The sequence below is a fragment of the Pipistrellus kuhlii genome, unplaced genomic scaffold (genome assembly GCF_014108245.1).
Source record: "Pipistrellus kuhlii isolate mPipKuh1 unplaced genomic scaffold, mPipKuh1.p scaffold_m20_p_5, whole genome shotgun sequence".
In the NCBI taxonomy this organism is placed as follows: Eukaryota; Metazoa; Chordata; class Mammalia; order Chiroptera; family Vespertilionidae; genus Pipistrellus; species Pipistrellus kuhlii.
Window position 1 is genome coordinate 43,952,104 of NW_023425551.1, and position 25,651 is coordinate 43,977,754.

The 25,651-nt window shown below is 37.9% G+C and overlaps 1 protein-coding gene across 11 annotated transcripts in view; it reads left to right on the forward strand.

Moving 5' to 3' along the window:
* Positions 1-25,651, forward strand: part of MDN1 (midasin AAA ATPase 1) — a 143,868-nt gene that overhangs the window by 53,560 nt on the left and 64,657 nt on the right. For all 11 annotated transcript variants that reach the window (XR_004983670.2, XM_036414109.2, XM_036414110.2 and 8 more), the window contains 20 exons: positions 225-369; positions 1,727-1,856; positions 4,775-4,993; positions 5,898-6,095; positions 7,009-7,217; positions 8,498-8,620; positions 10,585-10,782; positions 11,788-11,895; positions 12,234-12,422; positions 15,707-15,796; positions 15,897-16,160; positions 16,272-16,533; positions 17,618-17,777; positions 18,382-18,498; positions 19,384-19,592; positions 20,428-20,576; positions 20,851-21,062; positions 21,823-22,043; positions 22,919-23,032; positions 24,707-24,839. Coding sequence is in view for 10 of the 11 variants with exons in the window: in XM_036414109.2 (XP_036270002.1) it covers positions 225-369; positions 1,727-1,856; positions 4,775-4,993; positions 5,898-6,095; positions 7,009-7,217; positions 8,498-8,620; positions 10,585-10,782; positions 11,788-11,895; positions 12,234-12,422; positions 15,707-15,796; positions 15,897-16,160; positions 16,272-16,533; positions 17,618-17,777; positions 18,382-18,498; positions 19,384-19,592; positions 20,428-20,576; positions 20,851-21,062; positions 21,823-22,043; positions 22,919-23,032; positions 24,707-24,839 (3,450 nt within the window). In the remaining variant the exon portion in view is untranslated. The remainder of the gene's footprint in view (positions 1-224; positions 370-1,726; positions 1,857-4,774; positions 4,994-5,897; positions 6,096-7,008; positions 7,218-8,497; positions 8,621-10,584; positions 10,783-11,787; positions 11,896-12,233; positions 12,423-15,706; positions 15,797-15,896; positions 16,161-16,271; positions 16,534-17,617; positions 17,778-18,381; positions 18,499-19,383; positions 19,593-20,427; positions 20,577-20,850; positions 21,063-21,822; positions 22,044-22,918; positions 23,033-24,706; positions 24,840-25,651) is intronic.

The window sequence follows — 25,651 nt, forward strand, 5'->3', positions numbered from 1 at the left end:
CTTCCTGAACATTCCACACTGGTGATCAAGCCTGCATTCTGGGCATGTGCCCTGACCAGGAATTGAACCTTAACCTCCTGGTTTACAGGTCAATGCTCAACCACTGAGCCAGCCTGGCCGGGCTCTTTTTCCTCTTTCAAGAGCATTGGAGACCACAAAATAGGAAGACTACATGCTAAGCCTTTTTAAATCTTATATTCTTCATTTTTTTTCCTGTCTTTTAGTGTCCTCGAAGTAGAAAAGTCCCTGGTATTAGCAGAAAAAGGAAGCCTGGAGGACAAAGAAAATGAGGTAGAGCTGTTGACTGCTGGGAAAGAATTCCGTATCTTAGCAACCATGAACCCTGGGGGCGACTTTGGAAAAAAAGAGGTAAAACTATGTTCCTAAAGTATACTTTTAGGAACAAAGTATACTTTTTTCTTTTTTTTTTCTTTTTTACCATATCTTGTTAGCACCCTTAAATGCAGTATGTAAAAATACATTTTTGAATTTTTATGTTGGGTATGAACTGGGTAAAAGGTGAAAATCAAGAAAGATATTGTGGAGTTATTATAAGGTTGAAAAATAATTCCTACAGATAAACATTTTATTTATTTTACATCTCACTTTACGTATGTGCCTGAATTTTAATTTTCAGTCATTTGCACAGTTCTTTACATATATTACTGTAATAAATTATCGAAAGACTCTGAGAAAGTTATTCTACTTTTGTGGATGAGAAAAGCTGAGACTGAAATTTAATCTCCAACTCTGTTTCTACAGTCTCCTTCCTTAAACATGAGTGTGCTTTATGAGTGATTTTAAAGTCCCAAAATAGAAATGCCAGCCACGAAAGTTTTTTGGTTTTGCAGGTGGAACATGTATATATGTTCATGTATATCTTGTACCACTTATACTCTACATGACTTTGAAGCTCTGTACCATGTCTATCAAGAAAGTGATGTGTTGAAAAGTGTGATGGAGATTAAAGAGATGACATGGAAGGAGCCAGGACAAAGCAGCGGTTGCCAACCTTTTGGACCTCATGTACCAGCAGTGGTCTGTGGTCCACTGGTTGGTGACTGTTGCTGTGGGTCACCTCAGAATGTTAGAAATAAAAGGCTACCTGAGGTGGATACTCTTGGTGCACCCTTTATAGACTGTGTATACAGCCTTGTTGTAGTTAAGTCTTGATGTTGTTGGTATCACTAGGAGGAATTGACCTCCAATTGGCTATGAGAATCAGCTGTGTCTATGATGGGAGAACTTCTGTGCTGTCACTGGCCCACGGGCCTCCAGATGTCTGTCTTTTGCGGCTCCCCTGAGTTTCCGCCTGACAGTCCAGATTCTCCCCGTATAAGCCTGGGTCCCCAGGGTCTCACCTGGAACTGGGGTTCAGCGCAGTCAGGAGCTTTTGTCTCCTTCCCACTAGAGAAAGCCAGCCAGGCACTCTGCCGCCAGCATGTGTGTTTCCGTACCTCAGCCTTTTCCAGCTCCTCTGATTCTCCGTGTGCTTTCCTCTTTCCTTTTAGTTGTAGAATTTCCACTTAACCAGCTTTCTTGGGTTCTGGATGATGTTCATTTTGTCTTTTTAGTTAGTTTTGAAATTGTTGTGCAAGGCAGCAATTTAGGTGTTTACCTATGCCCCCATCTTGGTTTTCTTCAACAGCTAATATTTTTTTAAAGGATTTTTTTCTAGCTTTTCTCATAGGTAGTATATTCACAACGCAGCTTGTGTTCCTTACAGCTGTCTCCTGCCTTAAGAAACCGGTTTACAGAAATATGGTGCCCTCAGAGCACAAACCGTGAAGATTTAAAACAGATTATCAGCAGTAATCTTCGTCCAGGATTGTCTCTGGGCAGAACAGATCTTAAAGGTGAGAGTTTTTAGGTGATGGTGGTAGTGGGATGGAGGGGCTGTGTGCTGAAAGTAAGAGGTGTGGTAGAGAACATCAGCAGTGTGTGTATATGGTGTATTAGGAGAAGGGGGGTCAGAGAAATAGGAACAAAGTAGTCCTAACGAAATGATACTAACCTATTACCATCTATTACAGTGTCCCTTCTTCCCATTGCCTCCTTCACCAGGGTTGTTAAATCCTAGCTTCCTTAGTGCTTCACCTGTTACCTAAAGATGAGAAAAATTTTACTTAAATTTCAGTCATTTTCACCTTTAGAAAATGTTCATAGAATTTTATTTTTGTTGTTGTTATTAATCCTCACCCAAGGATTATTTTTTTTCATAGATATTTAGATAGAGTGGAAGGGAAGGGGGAGAATGAGAGAGACAGAGAAAGGGAGGGAGAGAGAGAGAGAGAAATTTCCATGTGAGAGAGACACATGGATTGGATGCCTCCTGTGCATGCCCCAACTGGATCCGGATCAAACCTGCAACCAAGGTACATGCCCCTCTGGTGTGTGGTCTGATGCTCTAACCACTGGGAAATACTGGCTCAGAGTAGGAAATGTTAATGGAGTTTAAACTGTATTTCTTTAGTTGTCACCAGCTAATTTACTACTTCACTTTATTAAAAATATTTTTATGAACAATTTAAAAGATAAGGAAAATAAAATAGTATTAAAAAAACTCCTACATGTGTAATACTAGATTTAACAATTTTTAAGATATCCAGTAAGAGTCAAAACATTTATGTGGTTCCCTTTTTCTTTCTTTCTTTTTTTTTTTTTTTTTTTTAGAGTTCTTAGTTTATTAATCCTCTAATGAAAAATCTACACAATCACCACAGATAATGTCACTGAAGAACCTTTACTTCTTCTTTTGCCAGCACCAACACTGGCCTTGTATTCCCCTGACTTTCTTTATACAAGGCCATGGTCTTGCAAGTCTATGTTTGGGTTCATTTTTCTTTGCGTAATCTGAGGAATCACAAATCATGCCAAAGCCAGTATGGGTTTGCCACCATCAAAATATGTTCTGAATTCAGACACAAAGATGACATCTGGTTTAGTCTCATACAATTTTGGCCAATATTTTCTGAATTTCTGTGTTACCTACTAATTGCTTTCCAAAGGTGAAGGACATCAATGACTGTTTCCACTGAAATAGTCTGTTGGTCAGGAACTTCCTGATCCAGATAGTTCCTGTGTTGTTCCTGATGGTGGCCAATCTCCAAGCAGCCAGGGAGGAAGAACATGGGGTTCTTTTTTTAATTTTAGATTGATTTGATAATTACAATAAAAAATTTTTATTAGGTTATGATTGACATACATATTATTGAAACGTATTAGTTTCAGGGGTACAACATAATAATTTGATATTTGTATGTATTGTGACATGATCACCATAGTAAGTATAATTAACATCTGTCTATATACATGTATATATACGTATATACATGTATCCTTGAGTTGTTATTTCTAAAAGTAGAAATAAAGTTCTTCAGAGATCCCATTGGTTATGTCCAGCTTCTCCAGAATGACACTCTCATTCCCAATGCTTGTCAGCAGCTTAGCCTGCTTCGCACAGTAGTTTCAACATGAAGTTTTTATTTTTTAAAATACAATAAAATCTATTATTTTATCCTTGTTAACTTAATGTATATTCCAAAATTTAATTTTCTTTCATTATTAGTGATGTGGAGCATTTAAAATATGTGTGGCGTATTTTAAAAGAAATATTAATCATATGTTAGTATTCATTATGTATTTTTGGATAATATTTTTTATTATATTTATCACGTAGGTTTCTAAATTGTTACCTCTTAATATTTATTGTAAAAAAATACATGAACCCATTTACTTCATCACTTTCTGTTTAATAGTCATGATTTAATTCTTTACTAACAATGAATAAAGTCACCCATTTTTTATTAAGTCCTTGATGTACCTCAGATTTATTTCACTCTGAAATGTGGATCCAAGTACTCATTTAATATCTAGTTCAAACAGCGTTTAATTTCTTCTATCATTTTTCCTAGAATTTTTAAGTTCCTTTTAAAAATTTGTGGGGGTTTTTCTAATTAGTATTTTTTTTTTCTGACTAATTAGTTTTCTTCTAACCCAATTCTTAGTGTAGTCTTGAAAAATGTTGCTGAAGGTTTGTTTATATTATAGCAGTGTGGGGTCCTGCTCCTCATTTTTTTTTTTTTTAGAAAATATTCTTTAGCATTTATATATACTTTTTAGAAAGATGTTTACTATTTACTTCATAACTTTATATAGAGTGTTCTACTAAATTCAATTGGCCTTCTTTCATTTATATATAACTACTTAAGTAGTTCATTTTGAAATATTTTATAGCATGAAATTATAAGTAGAATAGCCATTTAAATAAATAATGAAGTAAAATATATGAATTCTGTAATTTACTGAATTCTGATTGTTGCATTGATTTAAGAAAACAAAAAGCCTGAACTAAATGGCACTAAAAATGTGGCATTTCCCATTCTAGTGAATCATTTTATAATATAGTAAAATTTGTATATTTTCCTAAGATTTTTGTGTCTTAACTTCAAAAATTATGTCTGAATATGAACCAAATGAATATTTCTTAGAGTTTTCAGAATTTAAATTTTTAGGCCATAATACATACTTATGTATTATGGCCTAAAAATTTTTGTATATGTAGAGTGTATTTATGATCCCTTTGGAATGCAATAAGAGCTATGAAATCATCCCCCCTCCCCCTGCCCCAGAAGAAACATTAATGTGAATTCATAGAGATTTGCAGATAATCTCACGGATCATAGAGTAGCTTTAGGCCACCTGTAGGCCCCAGATTCAAACCCCCTGTTTTGGGTGTTCCTAAGCGGTAAACACTTGCTTCCTTGTGTTTTAGGGGCTGACATAGCTGAGGTGATGCTGGATTTCATTGACTGGCTGACCCACCAGGAATTTGGCCGAAGGTGTGTGGTCAGTATCAGAGATATCCTGTCCTGGGTTAACTTCATGAACACAATGGGGGAGGAAGCTGCTTTGAAAAGGCCAGAGACCATCTCCACTGTGACAGCTTTTGTCCATGCTGCATGCCTGGTGTACATAGATGGAATAGGTTCAGGTATGTTGTCTGTTAGCTGGTGGGAACAAGGGTTTAGGGTAAAGCAGAGGATGAAGTAGAGCAAATCCAGACCTCTTAGCCAGATACTTTAGAATCACTTACTCTAACAAAATGGCTTTTTTGTGTGCCTTACTTCGAGGCACAAAATGGCTTTCCTTTTCTTTATACTCTTTTTGACATGTGGTTATTAGTATAAAAGATATGCCCAACACTTCTCATTACTTATAGGCAAACGACTTAGTAAACATGAAGTGGTGATTCTGAGTAGAAAGAAGCCGGTTAGAAATGTCCTTGCTCCTAAAGGACTGGATAATTATTTTTAAAAATATATATTTTATTAGTTTTTTACAGAGAAGGATGGAGAGGGAGAGAGTTAGAAACATCAATAGGAGAGAAACAATGATCAGCTGCCTCCTGCACACCCCTACTGGGGATGTGCCTGCAAGCAAAATACATGACCATGACTGGAATCTAACCTGCAACCCTTGAGTTTGCAGGCTGACGCTGTATCCACTGAGCCAAACCTGTCAGGGCTGGATAATTCTTAACATGAATGGTTATTTATAGCTAATGGGACTGAGTCCTTTATCCTTTATTAGTTTAAGTTTACTGTAATTTAATTAAATTCAGTATTTGGGTTCTGCTTCTCAGCCATGAAGATTAGAAATATAAACCAAAATGACCAGTACTCTTATCTCCATGCTGATCTATCATGGGTGTCGGAAGCCCTTTACTGACTAAGTTGCTGCTGAATTGATGAAATTGTGGGGAGAGGTTAGCAGTTTTATTTCTGCTGTAATTCAGCTAGGGCTTCATTTCCCCAGGAAACTTCCCTAGAGCTCCTGGTGAATGGATGTAAAGCTTGGTGTTGTGCTGTTGTTTGATGGACTAATCTATCTTTTAGGAGTCACTTCCTCTGGGTTTGGTACGGCCCTCTTGGCTCGCAAGGAATGTCTGAAATTCCTAATCAAGAAACTTTCCAAGATAGTCCGACTTACAGAATGTCAGAAAAATGAATTAAAGATTTATGACAGACTCAAGGCCAAGGAATTCACTGGGATAGATAATCGTTGGGGAATTCATCCATTTTTTATACCAAGAGGTAAGGAGGATTATAAATAAATGAAGATTCTTTTATATGTCATAGGTACTTGACTTTTACTATGACTTTTTGTTTTATTGTATTATACTAATAATGATTTTTAACTAGTTATCTGAATTAAATTAGCTGGTAGAATCTGACTTGGCATAATCTTAATTGTGAGTAGTTAAAAACATGTGAGTTGGCATGTAAAAGTAGGGGAATATATAGTTTTAATTATGAATAAATTGTCTTGCAAAATTGCATTTGTTTATTATTTGGTGCTCAAAACAAGAGCTTCTTATACTAACAATAGCCTCATCACCTTAAAAAAAATACTTTTGTGAATCCTTGAGGGCAGGTTTGTATCACTCATTTGTCCCTGGCATCTGATATGCAGCCTAGCAGTCAGTCATAGGCATTCAGGAAATGTGTGCTGATTGAGTGAATGGATGGACAAATGATTGATTAAATGGAAAATTCAGGTAATGCATTCTGAATTGTCTTGGTAGTCTAAAAACCTTGAATGAAACTGTTTAATATGGGACCATCTATGTTTATGCCTAGTTTACATTTGACTTTAAGAAAAATATCTAATTGTAAGTTAAATTGTATAAATACCTGCAGTATTTCTAGATATATATTGTGAAATGTCTAGCTTTCCTATGTAGTAGGTATATGTATAGGTAGAAGAGATGGAGAGATTTGTACAGTAGACACAAATAAAGAAAGTATGCTTCTGGCTATTCTGCTAAAGCATTTTATGGGCCCCAAAGTGGGGAAATGTTGAAATGGGGTTAAGCATTTTCACCACAGATGGTATCTCACTGACAGTCCACTGGTTGGATTCTCAATCTTGGGTTGGCATGTGTATATGATTTGATGATGTCCAGCTTAAATATGTGGATTTTTTTTTTTTCTCTCTCTTCTTAAGGACCTGTCCTACAAAGGAATAACATTTCGGACTATGCACTCAGTGCAGGAACGACAGCTATGAATGCCCAGAGGCTCTTAAGAGCTACAAAACTGAACAAACCCATTCTCCTGGAGGGCTCCCCTGGTGTGGGCAAGACAAGTTTGGTGGGAGCACTAGCAAAGGCTTCGGGCAACACCCTTGTTCGAATCAACTTGTCAGAGCAGACGGTAAGCTCAGTAGTCCTACAGCTGATGAGAGGATAAGTATAGGGAATAATGTTTGTATATGTTTATAATCTAATCAGTGAGAGTGATGACATTTTCAGTATCCCAAATACTTCATAGCTATGAAAGACCATAGCAACATGACCTTCCAAAATAATTCTTTTGAATTCATTAATAGGTGACATATGTAATAATATTCTCTCTGGATGCTTTATTCTCTCTTTTGAGAATTATTTCAGTATTTATTGTAATACTCTAGAGTCCCAGTGCACGGATTCATGCACCAGTGGGGTCCCTTGGCCTGGCCTACCCCCTCTTACAATCCAGGACCTCTCAGGGAATGTTGGAGAGCCAGTTTCGGCCCGATCCACACAGAATAGCCTAAGGGACCCCACCGTTACACAAATCTTTGCACCAGCCTCTAGTATGCATATAAGACCTTTGGTTAATCTCTTCCCGCCCTCCCCCTGACCCCCCATCTTCTGAGATTCATCAGTCTGTTCTATGTTTCCATGCCTGTGCATTGAGCATCTGCCCCCTGGCGGTCATTGTGCATCATAGCTGTCAGCCAGTCGGCCAGTCCCTTAGACTTTTATATATATAGATAGCCTCTTTTTATTTTTGTCCTTTCTAAAATAAAAATTAGTAGAAATAAAATGACCTTTAAACGACCTTATGAAAATGTGGAACAGAGATGACAAATGAGAATCTCTTGGAATGGGGTCTGAGAGCAGGGCCTGGGCATTGTTGTTAGTTTTTATTTTTATTTATTTTTTTAAAATATTATTATTGATTCTAGAGAGGAAGGGAGAGAGATATACAAACATCAATGAGAGACCATTGATAGGCTGCCTCCTGCACACCCCCTCCTGGGGATTGAGCCCACAACCTGGGCATGTGCCCAAGAATCAAACCTGGGACCCTTTAGCCCACAGGCTGAGGCTCAATCCACCGAGCCAAACCTGGTAGGGATTTATTCTATTTTTGTGTGTGTGTGTTTTTTAAAGCTCGCAAATTAGTTTAAAGCTCTAAATTACGTATAGCCACAGTTTAGAACTACTGATGTGGAGCTCCAGGTTCAATTGATGGGTACGTGGAGCATTGTGATGAGAAGGTTCTTGGGGCATGTCTGGAATCCTGGTAAAGAATGCTGCAAATTATTGATTTTGACTTGGAAGTAAGAAGGAAAATGGCACAAAGCACAAGTATTATTTTAGATTTTAAGTCTTGGGATCTAACTTTTATATAATTTTGGCTTTTTCTCACTTCTTCCCTTCCAAAAGGACATAACAGACCTGTTCGGAGCAGATTTGCCTGTTGAAGGTGGCAAGGGAGGAGAGTTTGCCTGGCGTGATGGCCCCTTGCTGGCAGCTCTGAAGGCCGGCCGCTGGGTTGTGTTGGATGAGGTGAGGGGATTGTACACCATGCCAAGGATGGGATGGCACGTGTGAAGAGCAGTCAGACTTTTCATAGCTCTAGGGTATTTCTTTGGGTAATCATGCCTAGTAAAGACAAATTCTCTAATGAAAAGAATCTGCCATGATTTCTTTTAAGAATAAAAATTGTCACTTGTCAGAAAGCACAAATAGAAGCCCCTCTCTATTTATAATCTACAAGCTATCCTGCCTTTGTAAAGTAATCTCCAGAGAATAACTATCTTTTCACTGGTGTATTCTTGTAGTCTCTGGCAGGCTTGCTGTTTGTTTTTTATGGGTATTTTACAAACAGTGTCAACCACCTCATGTTTCATCAGTGCAATAGAGCCTGTGGAAAGTTATCTTTTTTAAAAAAATAAATTTTATTGATTTTTTACAGAGAGGAAGAGAGAGGGACAGAGAGCTAGAAACATCCATGAGAGAGAATCATCAATCAGCTGCCTCTTGCAATTCCCTACTGGGGATGTGCCCGCAACTAAGGTACATGCCCTTGACTAGAATCGAACCTGGGACCTTTCAGTCCGCAGGCTGACGCTCTATCCACTGAGCCAAACCAGTTTCGGCTGGAAAGTTATCTTAACACACGTGCAAAAATGGTGAGAAGATAATCAGTGTTATATGTGTATATTGGATAAACTAATGACCAGAAGAACAGAGTATATTATGAGACCTGTGCTAACTACTGAATCTCAGTCATTGGCAGCCAACTTGAGAAAGGAAAAGTGATATACAAAAATAAAAAATTGAAGGTTGTGTCTAAAGGAGTCAAGTCAGTTTTGGATGTGCCGTGTTCATGCTAATTTAGGAAAAGGCTAAGAAGTGGGTATGGAGCTTAAATTATTAGAGTGATGAAATTGCTACAGATGAAACCTGACAAAGGTCCCAGCTGGTTCCCTGAGTTCGGACCCCTTTGGTCAAAGGGTGTTCTGAGCATTCCTTTTCTGCAGAGCTGCTTCCTACTTACTAGAGATACTAAGGAGAAAGTTACTTTTTTCCCCCACCATAATTTTGAGAAGGATGTGTGATAGAATATTCATTATCCTGGAAAAAAGAATGCCTAATTTTAAAGCTTAAAACTTCCGACCATACTCCAATTGGATGAAAATGCAATTAGGGACCACAAGGCACTGGACTTCCGGTCACACATCACATCATCTAGAACCTCACCAGTTGGAAATCTACAGAGCAGTTTGTGCTTGTGTAAATATGACATTTGAAATTGTAATGTAGTTTGTGTTTGCCCGTTTGAATTTTATTGATTCACATTTTCCCAATTGAAATTTTCCATGGTACCTAAAACCACCCATACTTCCCATCGCTGAGCTCTGAACTCAGCCTCTGAAGATCTCCAATCAGCTCTGTTCATTTGTGGCACAAAAACCTTGTATTCATTCTTGTTCATATAACTGTTGGTGAAAGCTATGTAGATCCATTTTATGTAATTTATAACATGATTTTTAGTCCCATTTGGAGATTATTCAATATTTGAGCTGGGAAAGATATTTACTTAATATCTAGAGAGCTATCTTGCCTCATCTTTTAAAATCCCAGAGTACAAAATAGATATATCTATGTATTGACAAGTTTTTCTTGTAAGCTATGATTTATGAAGTAGGTCAATATAAGCACACATAATAGAGACAGTTTAATTTTAGAGAAAATTTAACGTTTTTAAAAAGTTCAGCCTTAATATTTATTTAGTTTACTTAAATATTGGTAATTTTTATACATCAAATCTAACATGTATATGAAAGACTGTAGGATGAATATACATTAATCCATCTCTCAATTTAAGATATGGGATGTTTCCAACATTGTTTTAGCTTCCTCCTACTGAAGATAACACTATCTTTTGTACATGTTATTCCTTTGCTTTTCGTTATAGTTACATTCATTGCATTATAACACATGTGTTTATTTTCTTCTCCGAATAGCTCAACCTAGCTTCTCAGTCTGTATTGGAAGGACTCAATGCTTGTTTTGACCACCGAGGAGAAATCTATATTCCTGAGTTAGGAATGAGCTTTCAAGTACAGCATGAAAAGACGAAGATTTTTGGTTGTCAAAATCCCTTTAGACAAGGAGGCGGGAGAAAAGGCTTGCCCAGGTCTTTCCTTAACAGATTCACTCAGGTGAGATATCCTGTTATGACAGAGACCACAGGTGGAGTGTTGGGAGTGATAAGATTGCTTGCTGATATATAGCTAGTAGGATGCCCTCTCTGAGAATGAGGGAGAATTAGTTTAAAGATTTGTTTTTCAATTCCATGACTATATATGATGAATATCAATGCAATTGCTTTTCATTATCATTTCTCTCCTGGTGTGAATCCCTTGTTCTATGTCCCAGAGGAACGGGTTTATTTTCAGTTGGAGGAGAGTAAGGTCACCATTTTCTGTAGGATTCTATTACTAGTCTCAGGATTAAGACCAGCATAAACCTTTTCAAGTGTTTACATGATCTATTAAGACATTAAAATAATTTTATAATGAAAACAATCCATTTTAATTAAAGAAAAGTTAGAACAGAAAACTACCAGGAAGAATTGAAAATCCAGTATTCTCCATACCAAAGTCAACTATAATTCATATTTGGTATATTTTCTTACTGCCTTTATTCATATTGGCAGAGATAGTAGAGAGTGAGATAGGAGAACATATGCTCAATTATTTTAACACCTGTTTTTTAAAGTTTGGTTAATCTAGTGGTTTGGAAATGGCTATAGATGTTAGCTTTCTTTAATGCCCCTGTTCCCTGATAATTAAGAACTTCCTAAGTATCTTCTGAGAATAGTTTATTATGACAAATTTCAGATATTGAAATGTTGAACAGATTTATATGTTCATATGCCTATCATTCAGAATTTTGGTAGGAAATTTTAAAAAACATACTTAAAAATGAATTGCATATTTTTTTTTTTCTTTAATTTATTTGAGTGGAGCTAACAAGAAAAAAAACCCAGTTGCTTTATATTTCAAAGGTATTATATGATTCTGGTATCTTAAAAATGAAAGAAGATTCTAGAACAGAAAAAAAGTGTGTGTGTGTGTGTGTGTGTGTGTGTGTGTGTGTGTATAGCTGATGGCTGTGTAAAGAGAAACTATAGCAACTCTCCATGTTATTTTTGGATTTTATAGGTCTTTGTGGATCCCCTTACAGTAATTGACATGGAGTTCATTGCTAGTACTCTGTTTCCAGCCATTGACAGAAATATTGTTAAGAAAATGGTTGCTTTCAACAATCAGGTAAATACCTACTTCTATTAATTGTTCTTTATTTTCCTGGCTGTAATTGAACTATTATTTTCTGGGACACTACCAAATTACCAGTCTTTCTAATATAAATCACAAGTTTATAGTGGAAGGGAAGCTACTAATTTGAGGATTACAGTAATTCAGATTTGCTCTATGTATCAGTGTTAATGCTTACAGGGTATTCCTTGTATTTAGAAGTTTAGATTGAAAAAGGAAACATCTAAATCAAGACTATTAATTTCTGTTTATGCATTAATACTATGATAATAGTATTTAATGCAGTGCTTAGCAATAGGACATGTTTTTTAATAAAGGTGTTTTCTTTTTAGATTGATCATGAAGTGACAGTTGAGAAGAAATGGGGGCAAAAAGGAGGACCATGGGAATTCAACCTCCGGGACCTTTTCCGCTGGTGTCAGTTGATGCTGGTTGACCAGTCCCCTGGCTGTTATGATCCTGGTCAGCATGTATTTTTGGTCTATGGTGAAAGAATGAGAACCAGGGAAGACAAAGAAAAGGTGAGTATCACATTTTTGCTTTGTGTTTCTTTCCACCTGGAGATTGATTTCTTCATAAGGGAAAGAAGGGGCATACTCACAAATATTAAATTCAGTAAAGCTGCTTGGAAATTGGGAAATGAAGGGAAGAGCCTATACATTTACCTACCTCAGGGTCTACTACTATAGAGTAGTTTGCGTTGGAGTACACATTGTGCTCACCCAACTGAATCCTCATGATGTAAACTTTCCTACAACAGTAGTACCTCCAGTGATAACGAATAGATTGCTATCCTCTTTCCAGGCACAAAGGAAGAAGCAACACAAAGAGACACCCAGTAGGGGGGGTGTCTTTTTTTTTTTTTTTGTTTTTATTTTTTATTATTATTTTTTAAATATATATTTTATTCATTTTTTTACAGAGAGGAAGAGAGAGGGATAGAGAGTTAGAAACATTGATGAGAGAGAATCATCGATCAGCTGCCTGTTGCACACCCCCTACTGGGGATGTGCCCGCAGCCAAGGTACATGCCCTTGACCGGAATCAAACCTGGGACCTTTCAGTTCGCAGGCTGACGCTCTATCCATTGAGCCAAACCGGTTTCGGCAAGGTTTTTTTGTTTTTAAATAAGTGTTAGATTTCAAGATGAGAACCCAAGACTCAATCATGGAGTCTCACAAGTAGCAAGTGGACGAGCCAGCTCTTAGCCCAGACCTTTCCAGTTTGCTATTCTTCTGCCACATCACAGCTGCTTAAAGCTAATTAACACATATCTGTGCATTAGAAGTAGTAACTTCCTTCTTGAAATCTGACGCTGTGGCTATCCCTAGTGCTTGTAGTTTTCACACCTTTCATTCTGCTCAGTGTCCATATCCCTTTGTATGTGGCATTCAGCATCCAGTTAGATGGTAACAACTCATTTATTATGTGTAAGTGGCTTTCTGTCATTATAAGCTGGACAGAATGTTCTGCTACTGTTGTTTTATATATTATATATATATATATCTATATATATATATTTTTTATTTTTATTTTTATTGATTTTTGTACAGAGAGGAAGGGAGAGAGATAGTTAGAAACATCACTGAGAGAGAGTCATTGATCAGCTGCCTCTTGCACACCCCCTATTGGGGATATGCCCGCAATCAAGGTACATGCCCCTGACCAGAGTCAAACCTGGGACCCTTCAGTCCCCAAGCCGACGCTCTATCCATTGAGCCAAACCAGTTTCGGCTGCTAGTGTTCTTTTTACAGCTTTATTGATATATAGTTCATATACCATCAGCTATTATTTTAATTTCTTTATTCTCTCACTAGGTACAGTGTGTAAATTGTGGCTAGACCCATGCCAGTTGTTGGGTAATTGAGACTGGTCAGGTGGTACATTACTGTAGGCTGTGGAAGGCTTCCTCCACTCATCTAAATGAGTTATTACAATTGACCAAATAGGTTTTTCTGAAAAAGGAAATTAAATGGTAAGAAACATAATAGGAGAAAGGCTATAAAAGATGGAAGGGTTCAGATAAATTAAATCTGACTTTATAAAGGAAATAAACGTAGACTGTGAAAGTATTTATAATTTTTACTCCTGTGGGTTATCAGGGAGAGGAGATGATATGTTTTAGAGTGGATTATAAAGCCAGAAATTGCTTGGACCCAGGAGTAGGTTACAAGAGTACTTTCTCCTGTCAATGTTTAGCATTGATTGTGATTTTTCCTTTTTTTCTCTTAACATTTCTGAAATCTACATATGTATATATGTATGTATGTATGTTGAGGTATAATTGACATGCAACATAATCAGTTTCAGGTGTACAACACAGTTTGATATTTGTATACATTGCAAAATAATCACAATAAGTCTAGTTAATATCTATCACCTTACATAGTACAAATCATTTTTTTTTCTTCTGATGAGAATTTTTAAGATCTACTCTCTTAGCAACTTTCAAATATGCAATATAGTATTATTAACTGTAGCCACCATACTCTAGTGATTATGTACATTATATTCCCATGACTGACATATAATAGCATTATTTTTATTTTCTGACTTAAGCTCAGTGAGCAATGATGTGTATAAGTGTTTGACACTTTGTTAGAAACAAGCAACTTGGTGTAAATATTTCACGTGGCTGGAATTTTCCTGCTGCTAAGGTCTAAATTGGTGTTTTTTATTACTCCCCCATCACCTCACCTCCTTTCCCCACCCCTACCCCAACTCCTTTCAGATTTTTAAAAGTGACCCAAAAAAGAAGTAAGGTTCATGGAAAGTTTTCTAACAGTGTTCCTGCTAAGGAAGTGATAACTAAATGTAAATAGTGAGAAAAATAACTTTGGTTGTCAGGTTACATAAATATTTAGAAAGATAATACAGTGCTTTTGGAGTCAGACTGCCTTAGATTTAAAATCAGTTACTAACCATGAGCAAATAATATAACTTGTGAATCCTGTTATCCATCTACATGTATAAAAGCTTAAATGACCTGACAGCTGGTCGCTATGATGTGCACTGACCACCAGGGAGCAGAAGCTCAACATAGGAGCTGCCCCCTGGTAGTCAGTGCTCTCCCACAGCTGATCTATGGGTGCCAGACTCTGGGTTCATGGCTGGCAAGCTCAGCTGTGGTGACGCAAGCCTCTTCCACCTCTGCGGCCGCAGTATGGAGTGGTGGCTACCGGGCAGCAGTGTCAAGTGCAATGGGACTGGCCTGGGCTTGGGCTCTTCCCCCGCCGCTGCCTGCCGCTTCACATACTATTACATCCTCCCAAAGGGTCCCAGATTGTGAGAGGGAACAGGCCAGGCTGAGGGACCCCACTGGTGCACAAATTCATGCACCAGGCCTCTAGTATCTATATAATAAAAAGAATATCTATTTTGTAAGGCCAAATTATCAGAAGTAATCTCTATTAAAACACCCACTATAATGTTTGGTACATAGTAGGTACTCAAGAAATAGGCATTTTTAAAAATAATACTCAGATTGTCCTCGTCTATCTTTTTTAGCGGTTTGCCATTGTATTCCTGCTTTATTTGAATTTATGGTACATTCACAATGGATTCTCAAATAGTTTGAGATTATATGACTGTTCTTTTCTTGAGGTTCAGTTTGCTTTCATTCTGATGAATTAAATAGATGAAATAAGAGAAAATCCTAAAGGATAATGATATTGTGAGCAGTTTTCTCACAATATTGTGACTCAAATTGCTGTGCATGTTTTCTAGAAGTATTTATTCTAGAAGGTGTGACTCAGAATTTGATAGAGTGACTTTTGTTTTGATTGTACCATCTTCTTCCTTTAGGTCATTGCTATATTTAAGGATGTGTTTAGTACTGATTCAAACCCATACATTGGAACCAGACTATTTCACATCACTCCCTATAATGTTCAGGTGAGACGACCAGCAAAATCCTTTATTCTTTTACAACTTTCTGATTTCTGGTTTCACTACCAGGCACACTTGCTAACTCTCACTGGCATGTCTTTTTCAGCTGGGCTACTCAGTCCTTTGCCGTGGCAACTATGTTACTCCCCCATCTCGCCATCCCCTGTTGCTGTTGCACCAGTCGTTACAGTCTCTGGAGTCGATTATGAAGTGTGTGCAGATGAGCTGGATGGTCATCCTTGTGGGTCCAGCCTCTGTGGGCAAGACCAGTCTGGTCCAGCTTCTGGCACAACTTTCTGGTCACACGTTAAAGATCATGGCTATGAACAGTGCAATGGATACGACAGAGCTTCTGGGCGGATTTGAGCAGGTAAGTGGTTTGATTGGTAGTCGTCTTCTGGGTTGGTGGTGACTATAAGCAGCAGCAGTCTTTGGCTCTGGCAAATGGCTGTCATGAATTCACATTCTTTGGATATTTCAGGTTGACCTTATACGGCCTTGGAGGCAGCTGCTAGAGAAGGCGGAGAGCACTGTGAGAGCACTGTTAAGAGACAGCCTCCTTGTCAGTGCTGATGATTCAGAAGTAGTCCTGCGGGCCTGGAGTCATTTCCTTCTGACATATAAGCCCAAGTGTCTTGGAGAAAATGGTAAAGGTGTCACGATGGAGATAGTCAACAAGCTGGAAGCAGTATTATTGCTTATGCAGAGACTCAACAATAAGATCAACTCATACTCCAAGGCAGGTGTGTGTGTTTGGATGTGTGTATCAGATATTTGCCATTGTCCATTTAGTGTGCATGTACAGGTAATATTTTGTAAATGTGATGCTCTTAATTTTTTTGGTGATTATTAGCACCCAAATTTTGAAACTGTTTGTCTTAGAAAGTAAACTGAAGCAAATGTGCAGGATCCACAATTGGTGATCCTAAACAGGGCAATCAAGGAAAAAATTGGCTTCTGAGTTGATGGTTTATTTTGTGTATATAATGACAAAGCTATCAGCTAGTCTTATTGTTTATTGGCCTTTTGAAAAGATGTAATAGTTTCTCAGGATTTGGCATTTTAAACTGAAGAATAATACTCTAAATTGATAGTTAGGATATGTTTAGTAGTTGAGTATAGAAAGTGGAAGACATTTCCTCAACATGGAAATTTAACTTCTCTAATTTTGTGGTGGAGCATTCCTTAGGTATCATAGCCCTATGCTGTCTGTCGTCCAGTGTCTGAAATCAGTTGTTTCATATATTTTGCCTAGTTTTCTGATTGTTGACAGTGGAGGTTAGGTCTAAATCTTATTTCTATGGTTAGAAGCAGGAATTTAATATATATTAAGTTGTTTTATGAAAAAGGGTCATATAATAATGTCTTTAAAAAAAAAGAGCAATAAAAAGATTTCTAGGGATGGGCTATATAAAGCACTAGGCAAATAAATACCAGTTGTTACTATAATCATATGGTCATTATAAAGGAAGCCCAGTTTAACAGCATTAATTCATTGTGCCAACTAATAACACTTGTTTGTAATAAGTGCAATAATTTATTTTCCTTCTGCCATTTGAGAAATTGTAGCACATAAAGATTATCACCCTCAACTGACCGTTATCTATCTATTAATTCAGAATGCTATTAAGAAGTATTTTCTGCCCCCAAACCTTTTTTCTTATCTATTCTCTTTAAACAAAAACCACAATTTTAATCCTTTTGACTCTACCATGAAACTTTAAAAAAAATCAGGGAAAGAGTTTTTGACTTTCTTTTAATAAACTTAGTTTTTGTTGTTTTTATTGTCCTTGTTTGAAATTAAGTGATGTGGCTGTGACATTTCAGAGTTTGCCAGACTTGTAGAAGAGTTCCGAAGCTTTGGGGCAAAGCTGGTGCAGTCATCCAGTGGCGGCAGCCATGGCACTTTTGAGTGGGTCGACAGCATGTTGGTTCGGGCCCTGAAGTCTGGAGATTGGCTTTTGATGGATAACGTTAACTTTTGCAAGTAAGAACCTTCTGCCCAATCATGAGTGAGCCTGACTGAAATTTGGAATATGCTTGTCAGAGTAGATACTGAGGTAGAAGTTTTGGTGTTTTTAATATGCTGTTTCTGAAGTAAAAAATGCATCCTCTGCCACGTTCTGTATACTTCTCCCTGTGGTGAACTTACTTGTTGGTAATAGACAGCTGCAAGATTTTAGTGAGCTGAACTGAAGGCTAACAGAATTGGGTTACATTTCCAGTCGTTTTTTTGAGTCCTTTTTATTTAATACCAGAAAGACCAGATAATGGTCATTTTTTAGTACAGATTTCTGAGTTACCTCTAAGTGATAATGTTGGGAAGTGTGGCAGAGGGGAGGGGGAAAAGAGAAAAAAGTTACAGTTCAGGGAATCAGCAACTATTTTGTGATTTTATTGTGTATGGATCTCTGGACTGTGTGCCTTGAGAGTGAAAGTGGGAATTGATGGGAAAGAGATCACAGTTCTGTGTAGGGGAGTGATTTGTGTTGAGAGAAGACATGGGTCAGGAGCAGTGGGAGGCTTGTGCAAGGAAAGCAGAGTCAAGGCAGCATGTCAGTCTGTCCCTCATTTTACCTTTTTCTGTGCAGCCCGTCCGTGCTGGATCGTTTGAATGCTTTGCTTGAACCTGGAGGTGTCCTCACTGTTAGTGAGAGAGGAATGATAGATGGATCCACTCCCACCATAACACCACATCCCAATTTCAGGTATGTGTGCCTCTTAAGTTTCTGCCTAAGAATCTGACAGAGGCTGACATTCAATAGGCCCTTGTAGATATTATGTTGACAACCCTGTTTTAAATGTGTTCACCTACTCATTGATTCAGTTAACAAAGTATTTATTGAGCTCTTTGCCAGGCTCTGGGGATACAGTGGTAAATGAGAGACACAAGTCCTGCAGTGGTTAGTGGTGAAGGGTAGAACCAGGGAGATCAGTTACAAGTCTTTTGCAGTAGTTCAGGGAAGAGATAATGATAGTTTATATGAGGTGGTCAGATGAATAGGACATGTCAATGGACTTGTGGGTTGAGAAAGTAAGGATGCTATCTAAGTATTTGGCTTGAGTAATGGGGTAAATGGAGGTGGTATTCACTGAGAAAGGGAAGAATGGCAAAGGAGCAGGATTTGGTGTGGGAGGGTCAGCAGGGAATCGCTGTTTAGTGTTGAAGATGTCAGATTGCTAGATGGAGGTGTTAACTAGACATTGACCATGTGATGCTAATTGTTTCAGGAAAACATAGTGATACATTTTCTGTGCTCTGTAGGAAAGTTAGAATGATAAATTACTACTGCCTGATTTGGGGAATGTCTGAAAGTTAAGAATCTTAAAGTTCTCAGATATCACTAAAGGTCCAATATTTAGTTCCTAAGGAAAATAAGGTTTAGAGAATGGATTTGCTGTATTTTGATGCATTTTAGAACTAGAACATAGAATACATGTGGCAATAGCAGACTTTTCATTAGTGGTTTCTCCCTTGATAAGCTCCCTGAAGATGAGCCAAATAAGATTTGCCCGCACCCATTTTTGCTGAGCTGCACTATTGGTTGCACTGGGATTTTAATTTTTTCCCCTTTGAATTGCTGTGTTACTAGACTTTTTCTCTCAATGGATCCTGTTCATGGAGAAATATCCCGTGCTATGAGGAATCGTGGGCTTGAAATCTACATTTCAGGGGAAGGAGATGGGAGTATCCCAGATGACCTGGACCTGAAAGTTCTGCTGCACAGCCTTGGGTTGGTGGGGGACAGTGTGTGTGACACCCTCTTGGCTCTACACAGAGAGACCCAAAGTGCTTTTGTAGGTAAGGTGCTTGACTTCTTTGCCTCTGCAGGATTTTATTCCTGTGGAAATTCACGTGATACTCTGTTGCTGGTTCAGGAGTTCTTTAGTGTACATAGACATTACCACAAAAATGTAGATGTTCCAGGAATCTCCTTCCCTCTAACAGCAGGTCTGGGGGAAGCACAGGAATTAGTTCAAAGAAGTTTCCCAGGAATTCTGATGCATGCAATTAGAGGCCCCCATTGACGAATACTGCTTCAGGCACTGAGATTGTAAAGTTTGTCCCTCATTTCTTCAGGATCATCATTTGAATTATTTAAATAGACATATGTTACTTCTTCCAAGTGTATGAGAAAAAGCAGTAACAGTAGTAATAATAATAAATGGAAACCTATTTATTGAATAACTATAAGTGTTAGGTTCAATGTCTGTTGCTTTTTTAGTATTCACATTAGTTCTGCAAGGCATATCTTTCTATTTTACAGATAAGGCTAAGAGAAGTTGAATAACTCATCAAAGCCAAATAGTAAATAATGACAGCTGGAATTTGAAAGTAGGTCTGTTGGGTTTCAGAGCACATAGTCCTTTATGAGGCCATGGTCATTTTGTCCCCTTCATTGTGTGTCCACTTAATAGGAAGGTTATATATATGACCAGCTTTGCACACTTACAGAATGTTGCTTCAAGTCCATGTTGTCTACTGAGACTCTAAAGTCCACTTAGAAGTCTTTCTAAAATAAGTATCTGGGTAGTTTGAGTGAAACGAAGTTTGATGTGAAGGGGGAATTTCTCCATTTTCATTGGAGATTTCATAGAATCTATTGGTCATAGATGACGATATTTTTTCTTTGTAGGTTCTCCAACATCATCTATTTCAACTCTGATTCAGACAGCCTTACTCATTGTGCAGTACCTGCAGCGAGGGCTGAGTTTAAACAGAGCTTTTTCTGAAGCATGCTGGGAAGCATATGTCCACTCCCAGCACTCACCAGCAAACCAGAAGGTACCATGAAGTGTTTCACTCTGCTTTCTAAACTATAGCACTCCATATTATTTAGTGCAAGGAAATTCTTCTTTGTTGATGATAAATTTAATGACCATTGGAATATTCTAGTAGAAATCTGGTATCCAAGTACTTTTTTGGAAAGTAGGTTAAATGTGAATATTACATGCTTGAAATTTATCATCAGAAAATGAAGCAGTTAGCTTATAATGTACGTTTTTGATAGAACATTTATGTTGGTGCCTATACACCATGCATTTTTATCTCCTACCAGCTCGTGCAAGCTTTACTGGAGAAACATATGTCTTCTCTGCGAGCACATGAAACCTGGGGTAACTCCATTCTTGCTGTGGGCCTATGGCCAGATTCTCTGCCCTCAGCTCTCTTTGCTATGGAAGATTCTCACCTCTCTATCGTACGAAGCGATGGACAGATCTTAGCATATTGCCTCAACAGGATGAGTCTGAAAACGAGCAGCTGGTCAAGGTTAGCAAAGCCTTGAGCCCATGTGTCTCTGGCATCTTCACTGTGTTGTTTTTTATGTAATGTTTGTCACCCAACACATTAGACCAGAATATTGTGTGGCCATTTATTACCAGCTGTCAGAGGTTCATTGTGATATTGCTCTCTATTTGCAACTAGAGGCCTGGTGCATGAAATTCATGCACTGGGGGGTGGGGGGGGGCGAGAATAGTCCCTCAGCCCAGCCTGCACCTTCTCTAATTTGGGATCCCTCTCACAATTCTGGACTGCTGGCTCCCAACTTCTTGCCTGCCTGCCTGCCCTAACCACTTCTGCCTAATAGCCTGATCACCCCCTAACCACTCTCCTGCCAGCCTGATTGATACCCAACTGCCCTCCCCTGTCAGCCCGGACCTCCCCAACTACCCTCCCCTGCCAGCCTTGTCACTCCTATCTGCCCTCCCCTGCTGCCCTGATTACCCATAACTGCCCTCTCCCAACTGCCCTCTCCTCCTGGCCTGATTGCCCACAACTACCCTCTCCTGTCAGCCATCTTGTGGCAGCCATCTTTTATCACATGCAAGGGCATGAGGGTCAATTTGCATATTACCTCTTTATTACATAGGATTCATTTGATATGTTTTAATTGTCCTCTTTAGAGGGAACTCATCTTTTCCCCAATACCTCTTGGATCCGTTATCTATAAAGTTATTTTCCTGTTTCTTTGAAATATAAAATGAAAGTTCATTCTAGTACTGACTTTGTATATTCCAATGAATTTCAGGATTCAGCCTCTTACTTTGCCAGATTTAGAGAAAATTATGCAGTCCCCCAATCCTGAGAGCCTGAAATTTAGTTCTGTTGAAGTGGATACTATTTGGATTGATGAACCAGAAGTTTTGGCCATGGCTGTTAAATTGCTCATAGAAAGAGCAACCAATCAAGATTGGATGCTCAGAGTTAAGTGGCTTTACCATTTAGCCAAGAATATACCACAGGGGCTTGGTGAGTAGAAAAGCTTAATTTATACAATGAGTGAATTTACACCTCTCCTGTTTTAGTGCCTCAGCAGCTGTGTTATTCTAATTACACTGCTACTTTACATAGGGGAGATCGCATAGCAAGAAATTTGTGACCTAGCATTACTGTTTGTGTGGTTGTTAAAAAATTAAAAATCATATCTGCCCTTAGGTGTGCCCCAAAAGTTACTTTTTTTCTGTGTAATGCTTAGCATTTCAAGGTCTGTCCACCTTCATGTCAAATCCATCAGGAAAAGTACTATGTTATGTAACTTTATTTTCTTGAACATCCTGCTTTTCTTTTATAAATAATGCTGCACAACCATTTTATCTGGGATAGGTGTTGCTTTTGGTGAATTCATTTCCCCTAGAAGTACTTAAGAGATTTACTAATTCCAGGTGCTTTTAAGTTGTCATGCTTAATATTTTTGTACTTTTTTCATTCTAAAAGAAGAAAAAACAACAGTAACAATATCACATGGGTTGTAAAGTATAGGACATGGAATTTGTTGGTAGAACTTGTTGTTTAAAATTACTTTAAAAATTTTAAGATTACATGAGCCTTTCTGTCCCATGAGAATTTATAGATCAGCAAATGAATGTGTATATTATTGTGGTAATTGTGATCTGTCTAAAAATAGTTCCTGTGTGATAGCTATTAGCCACAGGTCACAATAAAAGGTAACCATAAACTAAGGTGAAATAAAATCTAAAGTCCAGTCCCTTACTTGCACTGACCACATTTCAGTTGCTAGCTAACAGGTGACTAGTGGCTGTTGTAGAACATTTTCATCATTGTGCAGAAAGTTTTGTTGGACAGCCTGCTTTAGATACTAAAGTTTGCTTCTCCTTCCTCCACAGAGTTCATACAGATTCATTTGGAAGCCAGTGCTGCATCTCTTAGGAAATTTTACTCAAATTCTCTCTCAGCTGGAATCAGTAATGTCATCAAAATATTACAACCAAATATAACAGGTACTGTACCTGATTTGATTTCCATTGAATTCCCAGGGGAAAGATCTGTCAAAGTTACCTCTGCAACATGGTATTTTTAGAACACTCAGAGTATCCAGATGCAAATTCCACCTCTTTGTCTGAAACCAGCCATTTATCTTTCAGTTTCTTAAAAGGGATGATACACAGTGAAGTGGGAAGAACATGGTAGTTGGAAGACTGGGCTGTGTTTCCAACTTGTCCACAGACTGGCTTGTTGATTTGGGGCCCATCATCCATACTCACTGCCTTTGTGTGAAAAACATGGAAGTTAAGTTCACTTATATAGGGTCCCTTCTACTTATAGCATTCTATTACTTATTAGTACTGTTAACAGAAGATTTTTTTAAACTAGAAAGCTATTTGTCTTGAAGGGGCAATAAGGATCAATTGCTTGAAGAAATATAAATCCTTGATAAAAGTTATAAAGCTGTTAATAAAAAGTTATAAAACCATAAAAATAGCCATCTAAGCTTTCTAATCAAATGAAGTATTCAAAATTTCTTAATTAATTGGTGAGATAGAAAACTTGTTTACAGGAACAGGATAATATTAAGTTGATTGAACGTAAGCATTAATAAGAAAAATAGGGAACATTTTCACAGATAGAGGTTTTTAATTTCTCACACCCATCTTCATCTGATGTTGATCAAATATATACCATTAGCCATTTTCTTTAGAAAAAAGTATGCATGATGCCTTCGTGCTAAACCAATTCCCCAATATACACTAAAGGTAATGAGATGAATGATAGTGAAGCAGTCAAGCGATGGAAAAGTACTGTAAGTAGTCAGGTTATAGCTGAATTAAGTGGTGGCTTTCCAATTATGAAATAATTTTGGTCTTTGAGAGTATAGTTCTAGAGTAGAGTAGCAGGTTCCCTTTTTAGCAGACACCATTTTCCCACTTTGGAATATAGTAAGTCTTTTTCCATCTTCCTTTTTAACTGTAGCTCTGGACTGACTAGTCTTTCTGGATTTTGGGATATGGATTTCTTCCTTGATATGCCTTACTCAGTTGGCATTTGTCGTCTACTGTATGGCAGAAGTCTTTAAAATTTGAAGAACTGGCCTGTCTTATGCAGCCACCTTCAAGTTAATGTTAGCATAGTACCTCCCTCTGGTTCTCACAACTTCTTAGGGGAAGGTGGGGGTTTGAGACTGATCACTGCTGTTTGACAGAGAAGTGCCAAGTTTAAGCCAAATGAGCTCAAGTGAGGTGTCAGCAGCAACAAGAAATAGCTTTTAGGTGAAATAACCTTGTTTTCTTATTGAAACAAATAGTGATAGGTATTCATTCATTTTCTGCCATGTAAGTTAGTTTTTGTGTGGTTAATTGCAAAAGATTGGGTGATTAAGCCCATGAATTATTTTTCTGAAGATATGAGCAAGTGAATGCATTGGTTGGAATGTTTATGTTCCAGTGGAAAGAATTTTCAGGACTGGTAGAAATTTTGCATTTTGAAAGGAAATAGCATAAAAGCGGTTGAACCCTACTTTTCTAGTATTATGTGCTGAAACCAGCATTTCTCTGTGCCAGCTCTTCCACATCAGGACTGAATATGTTCAACTTAAAACAATGAAAGCTCTCAACAGAAATTTGCCAGGCAAGGAGTTTAAAGCCAAAATTCTTTTTTTGTTTTGTTTTATTAACCAGAAGAATTTGTGATTCCTTTGGACCCTCGATGGAATATGCAGGCTTTGGACATCATCCGAAGTTCGATGGACTTTGACCCACAAACAGACCAGTCTGAGCAGCTCTTTTCCCTTTTAGAGTCCATTGCTAACAAGTAGGTGAAGCCGCCTGTTCTGGGCGTTGTTTGCCTCACTGTACACTTTGGCTTCTCAGATTACACCTTTCCTCAGTCTTCTGTCTTATGTTTGTTTAATCTTCTGAACCTAATACCTACTTGGTGATGGACATGATTGCCTCTATTACGACTCTCCTTTGTTCTCAGAGAAGTAATTCTGACTGTGATGTCAAAAATGCCTATAATTTTTGCAGGTTCTTAATAATTAAATAAGATCCTTTAAGAGAAACACACCAGCTTAGCATTAATGGTGGGATATATTTTATGGTTAATTCTTTATCATCGGATAGTCATGTTTGTACTATTTTCTGGGTATGATTCCCTGTAGCTCCTCCCATTTTCATCTATCTGTTCTCTCACATGTCCTTTCCTTAGTCATCTGTCACATCATTTCATTTCCTCAAATGCTAGAGACATAACATAGCACCTGCATGCTCATGTTCACACTCACATATAAATTTACCTACTTGACATATAAGCTAGCCTTTCCTCACCTCTTAAAGTAATGACCAGCAGTTTTTTTTTTAATTGGCCATCAGTGCAATACATTCTTTAAAATAATTTTGTAAAGGAGGTATAATGTGATTAGAGAAAAGTATAATGCACATTAATGAGTATGTATGGATTTGATGAGTTTTCCCAAAGTGAACTCATGCATGTGATGAGTGCTAGCACCTCAGAGAACCCCTGGTTTCCTCCTCTAGTAACTCCCCCACAATTTCCCCAGGTGACTTCTAACACCTCAGATTAATTTTATGATGCTCAATTTTTAAGGTCCCAGTACAGTTTTG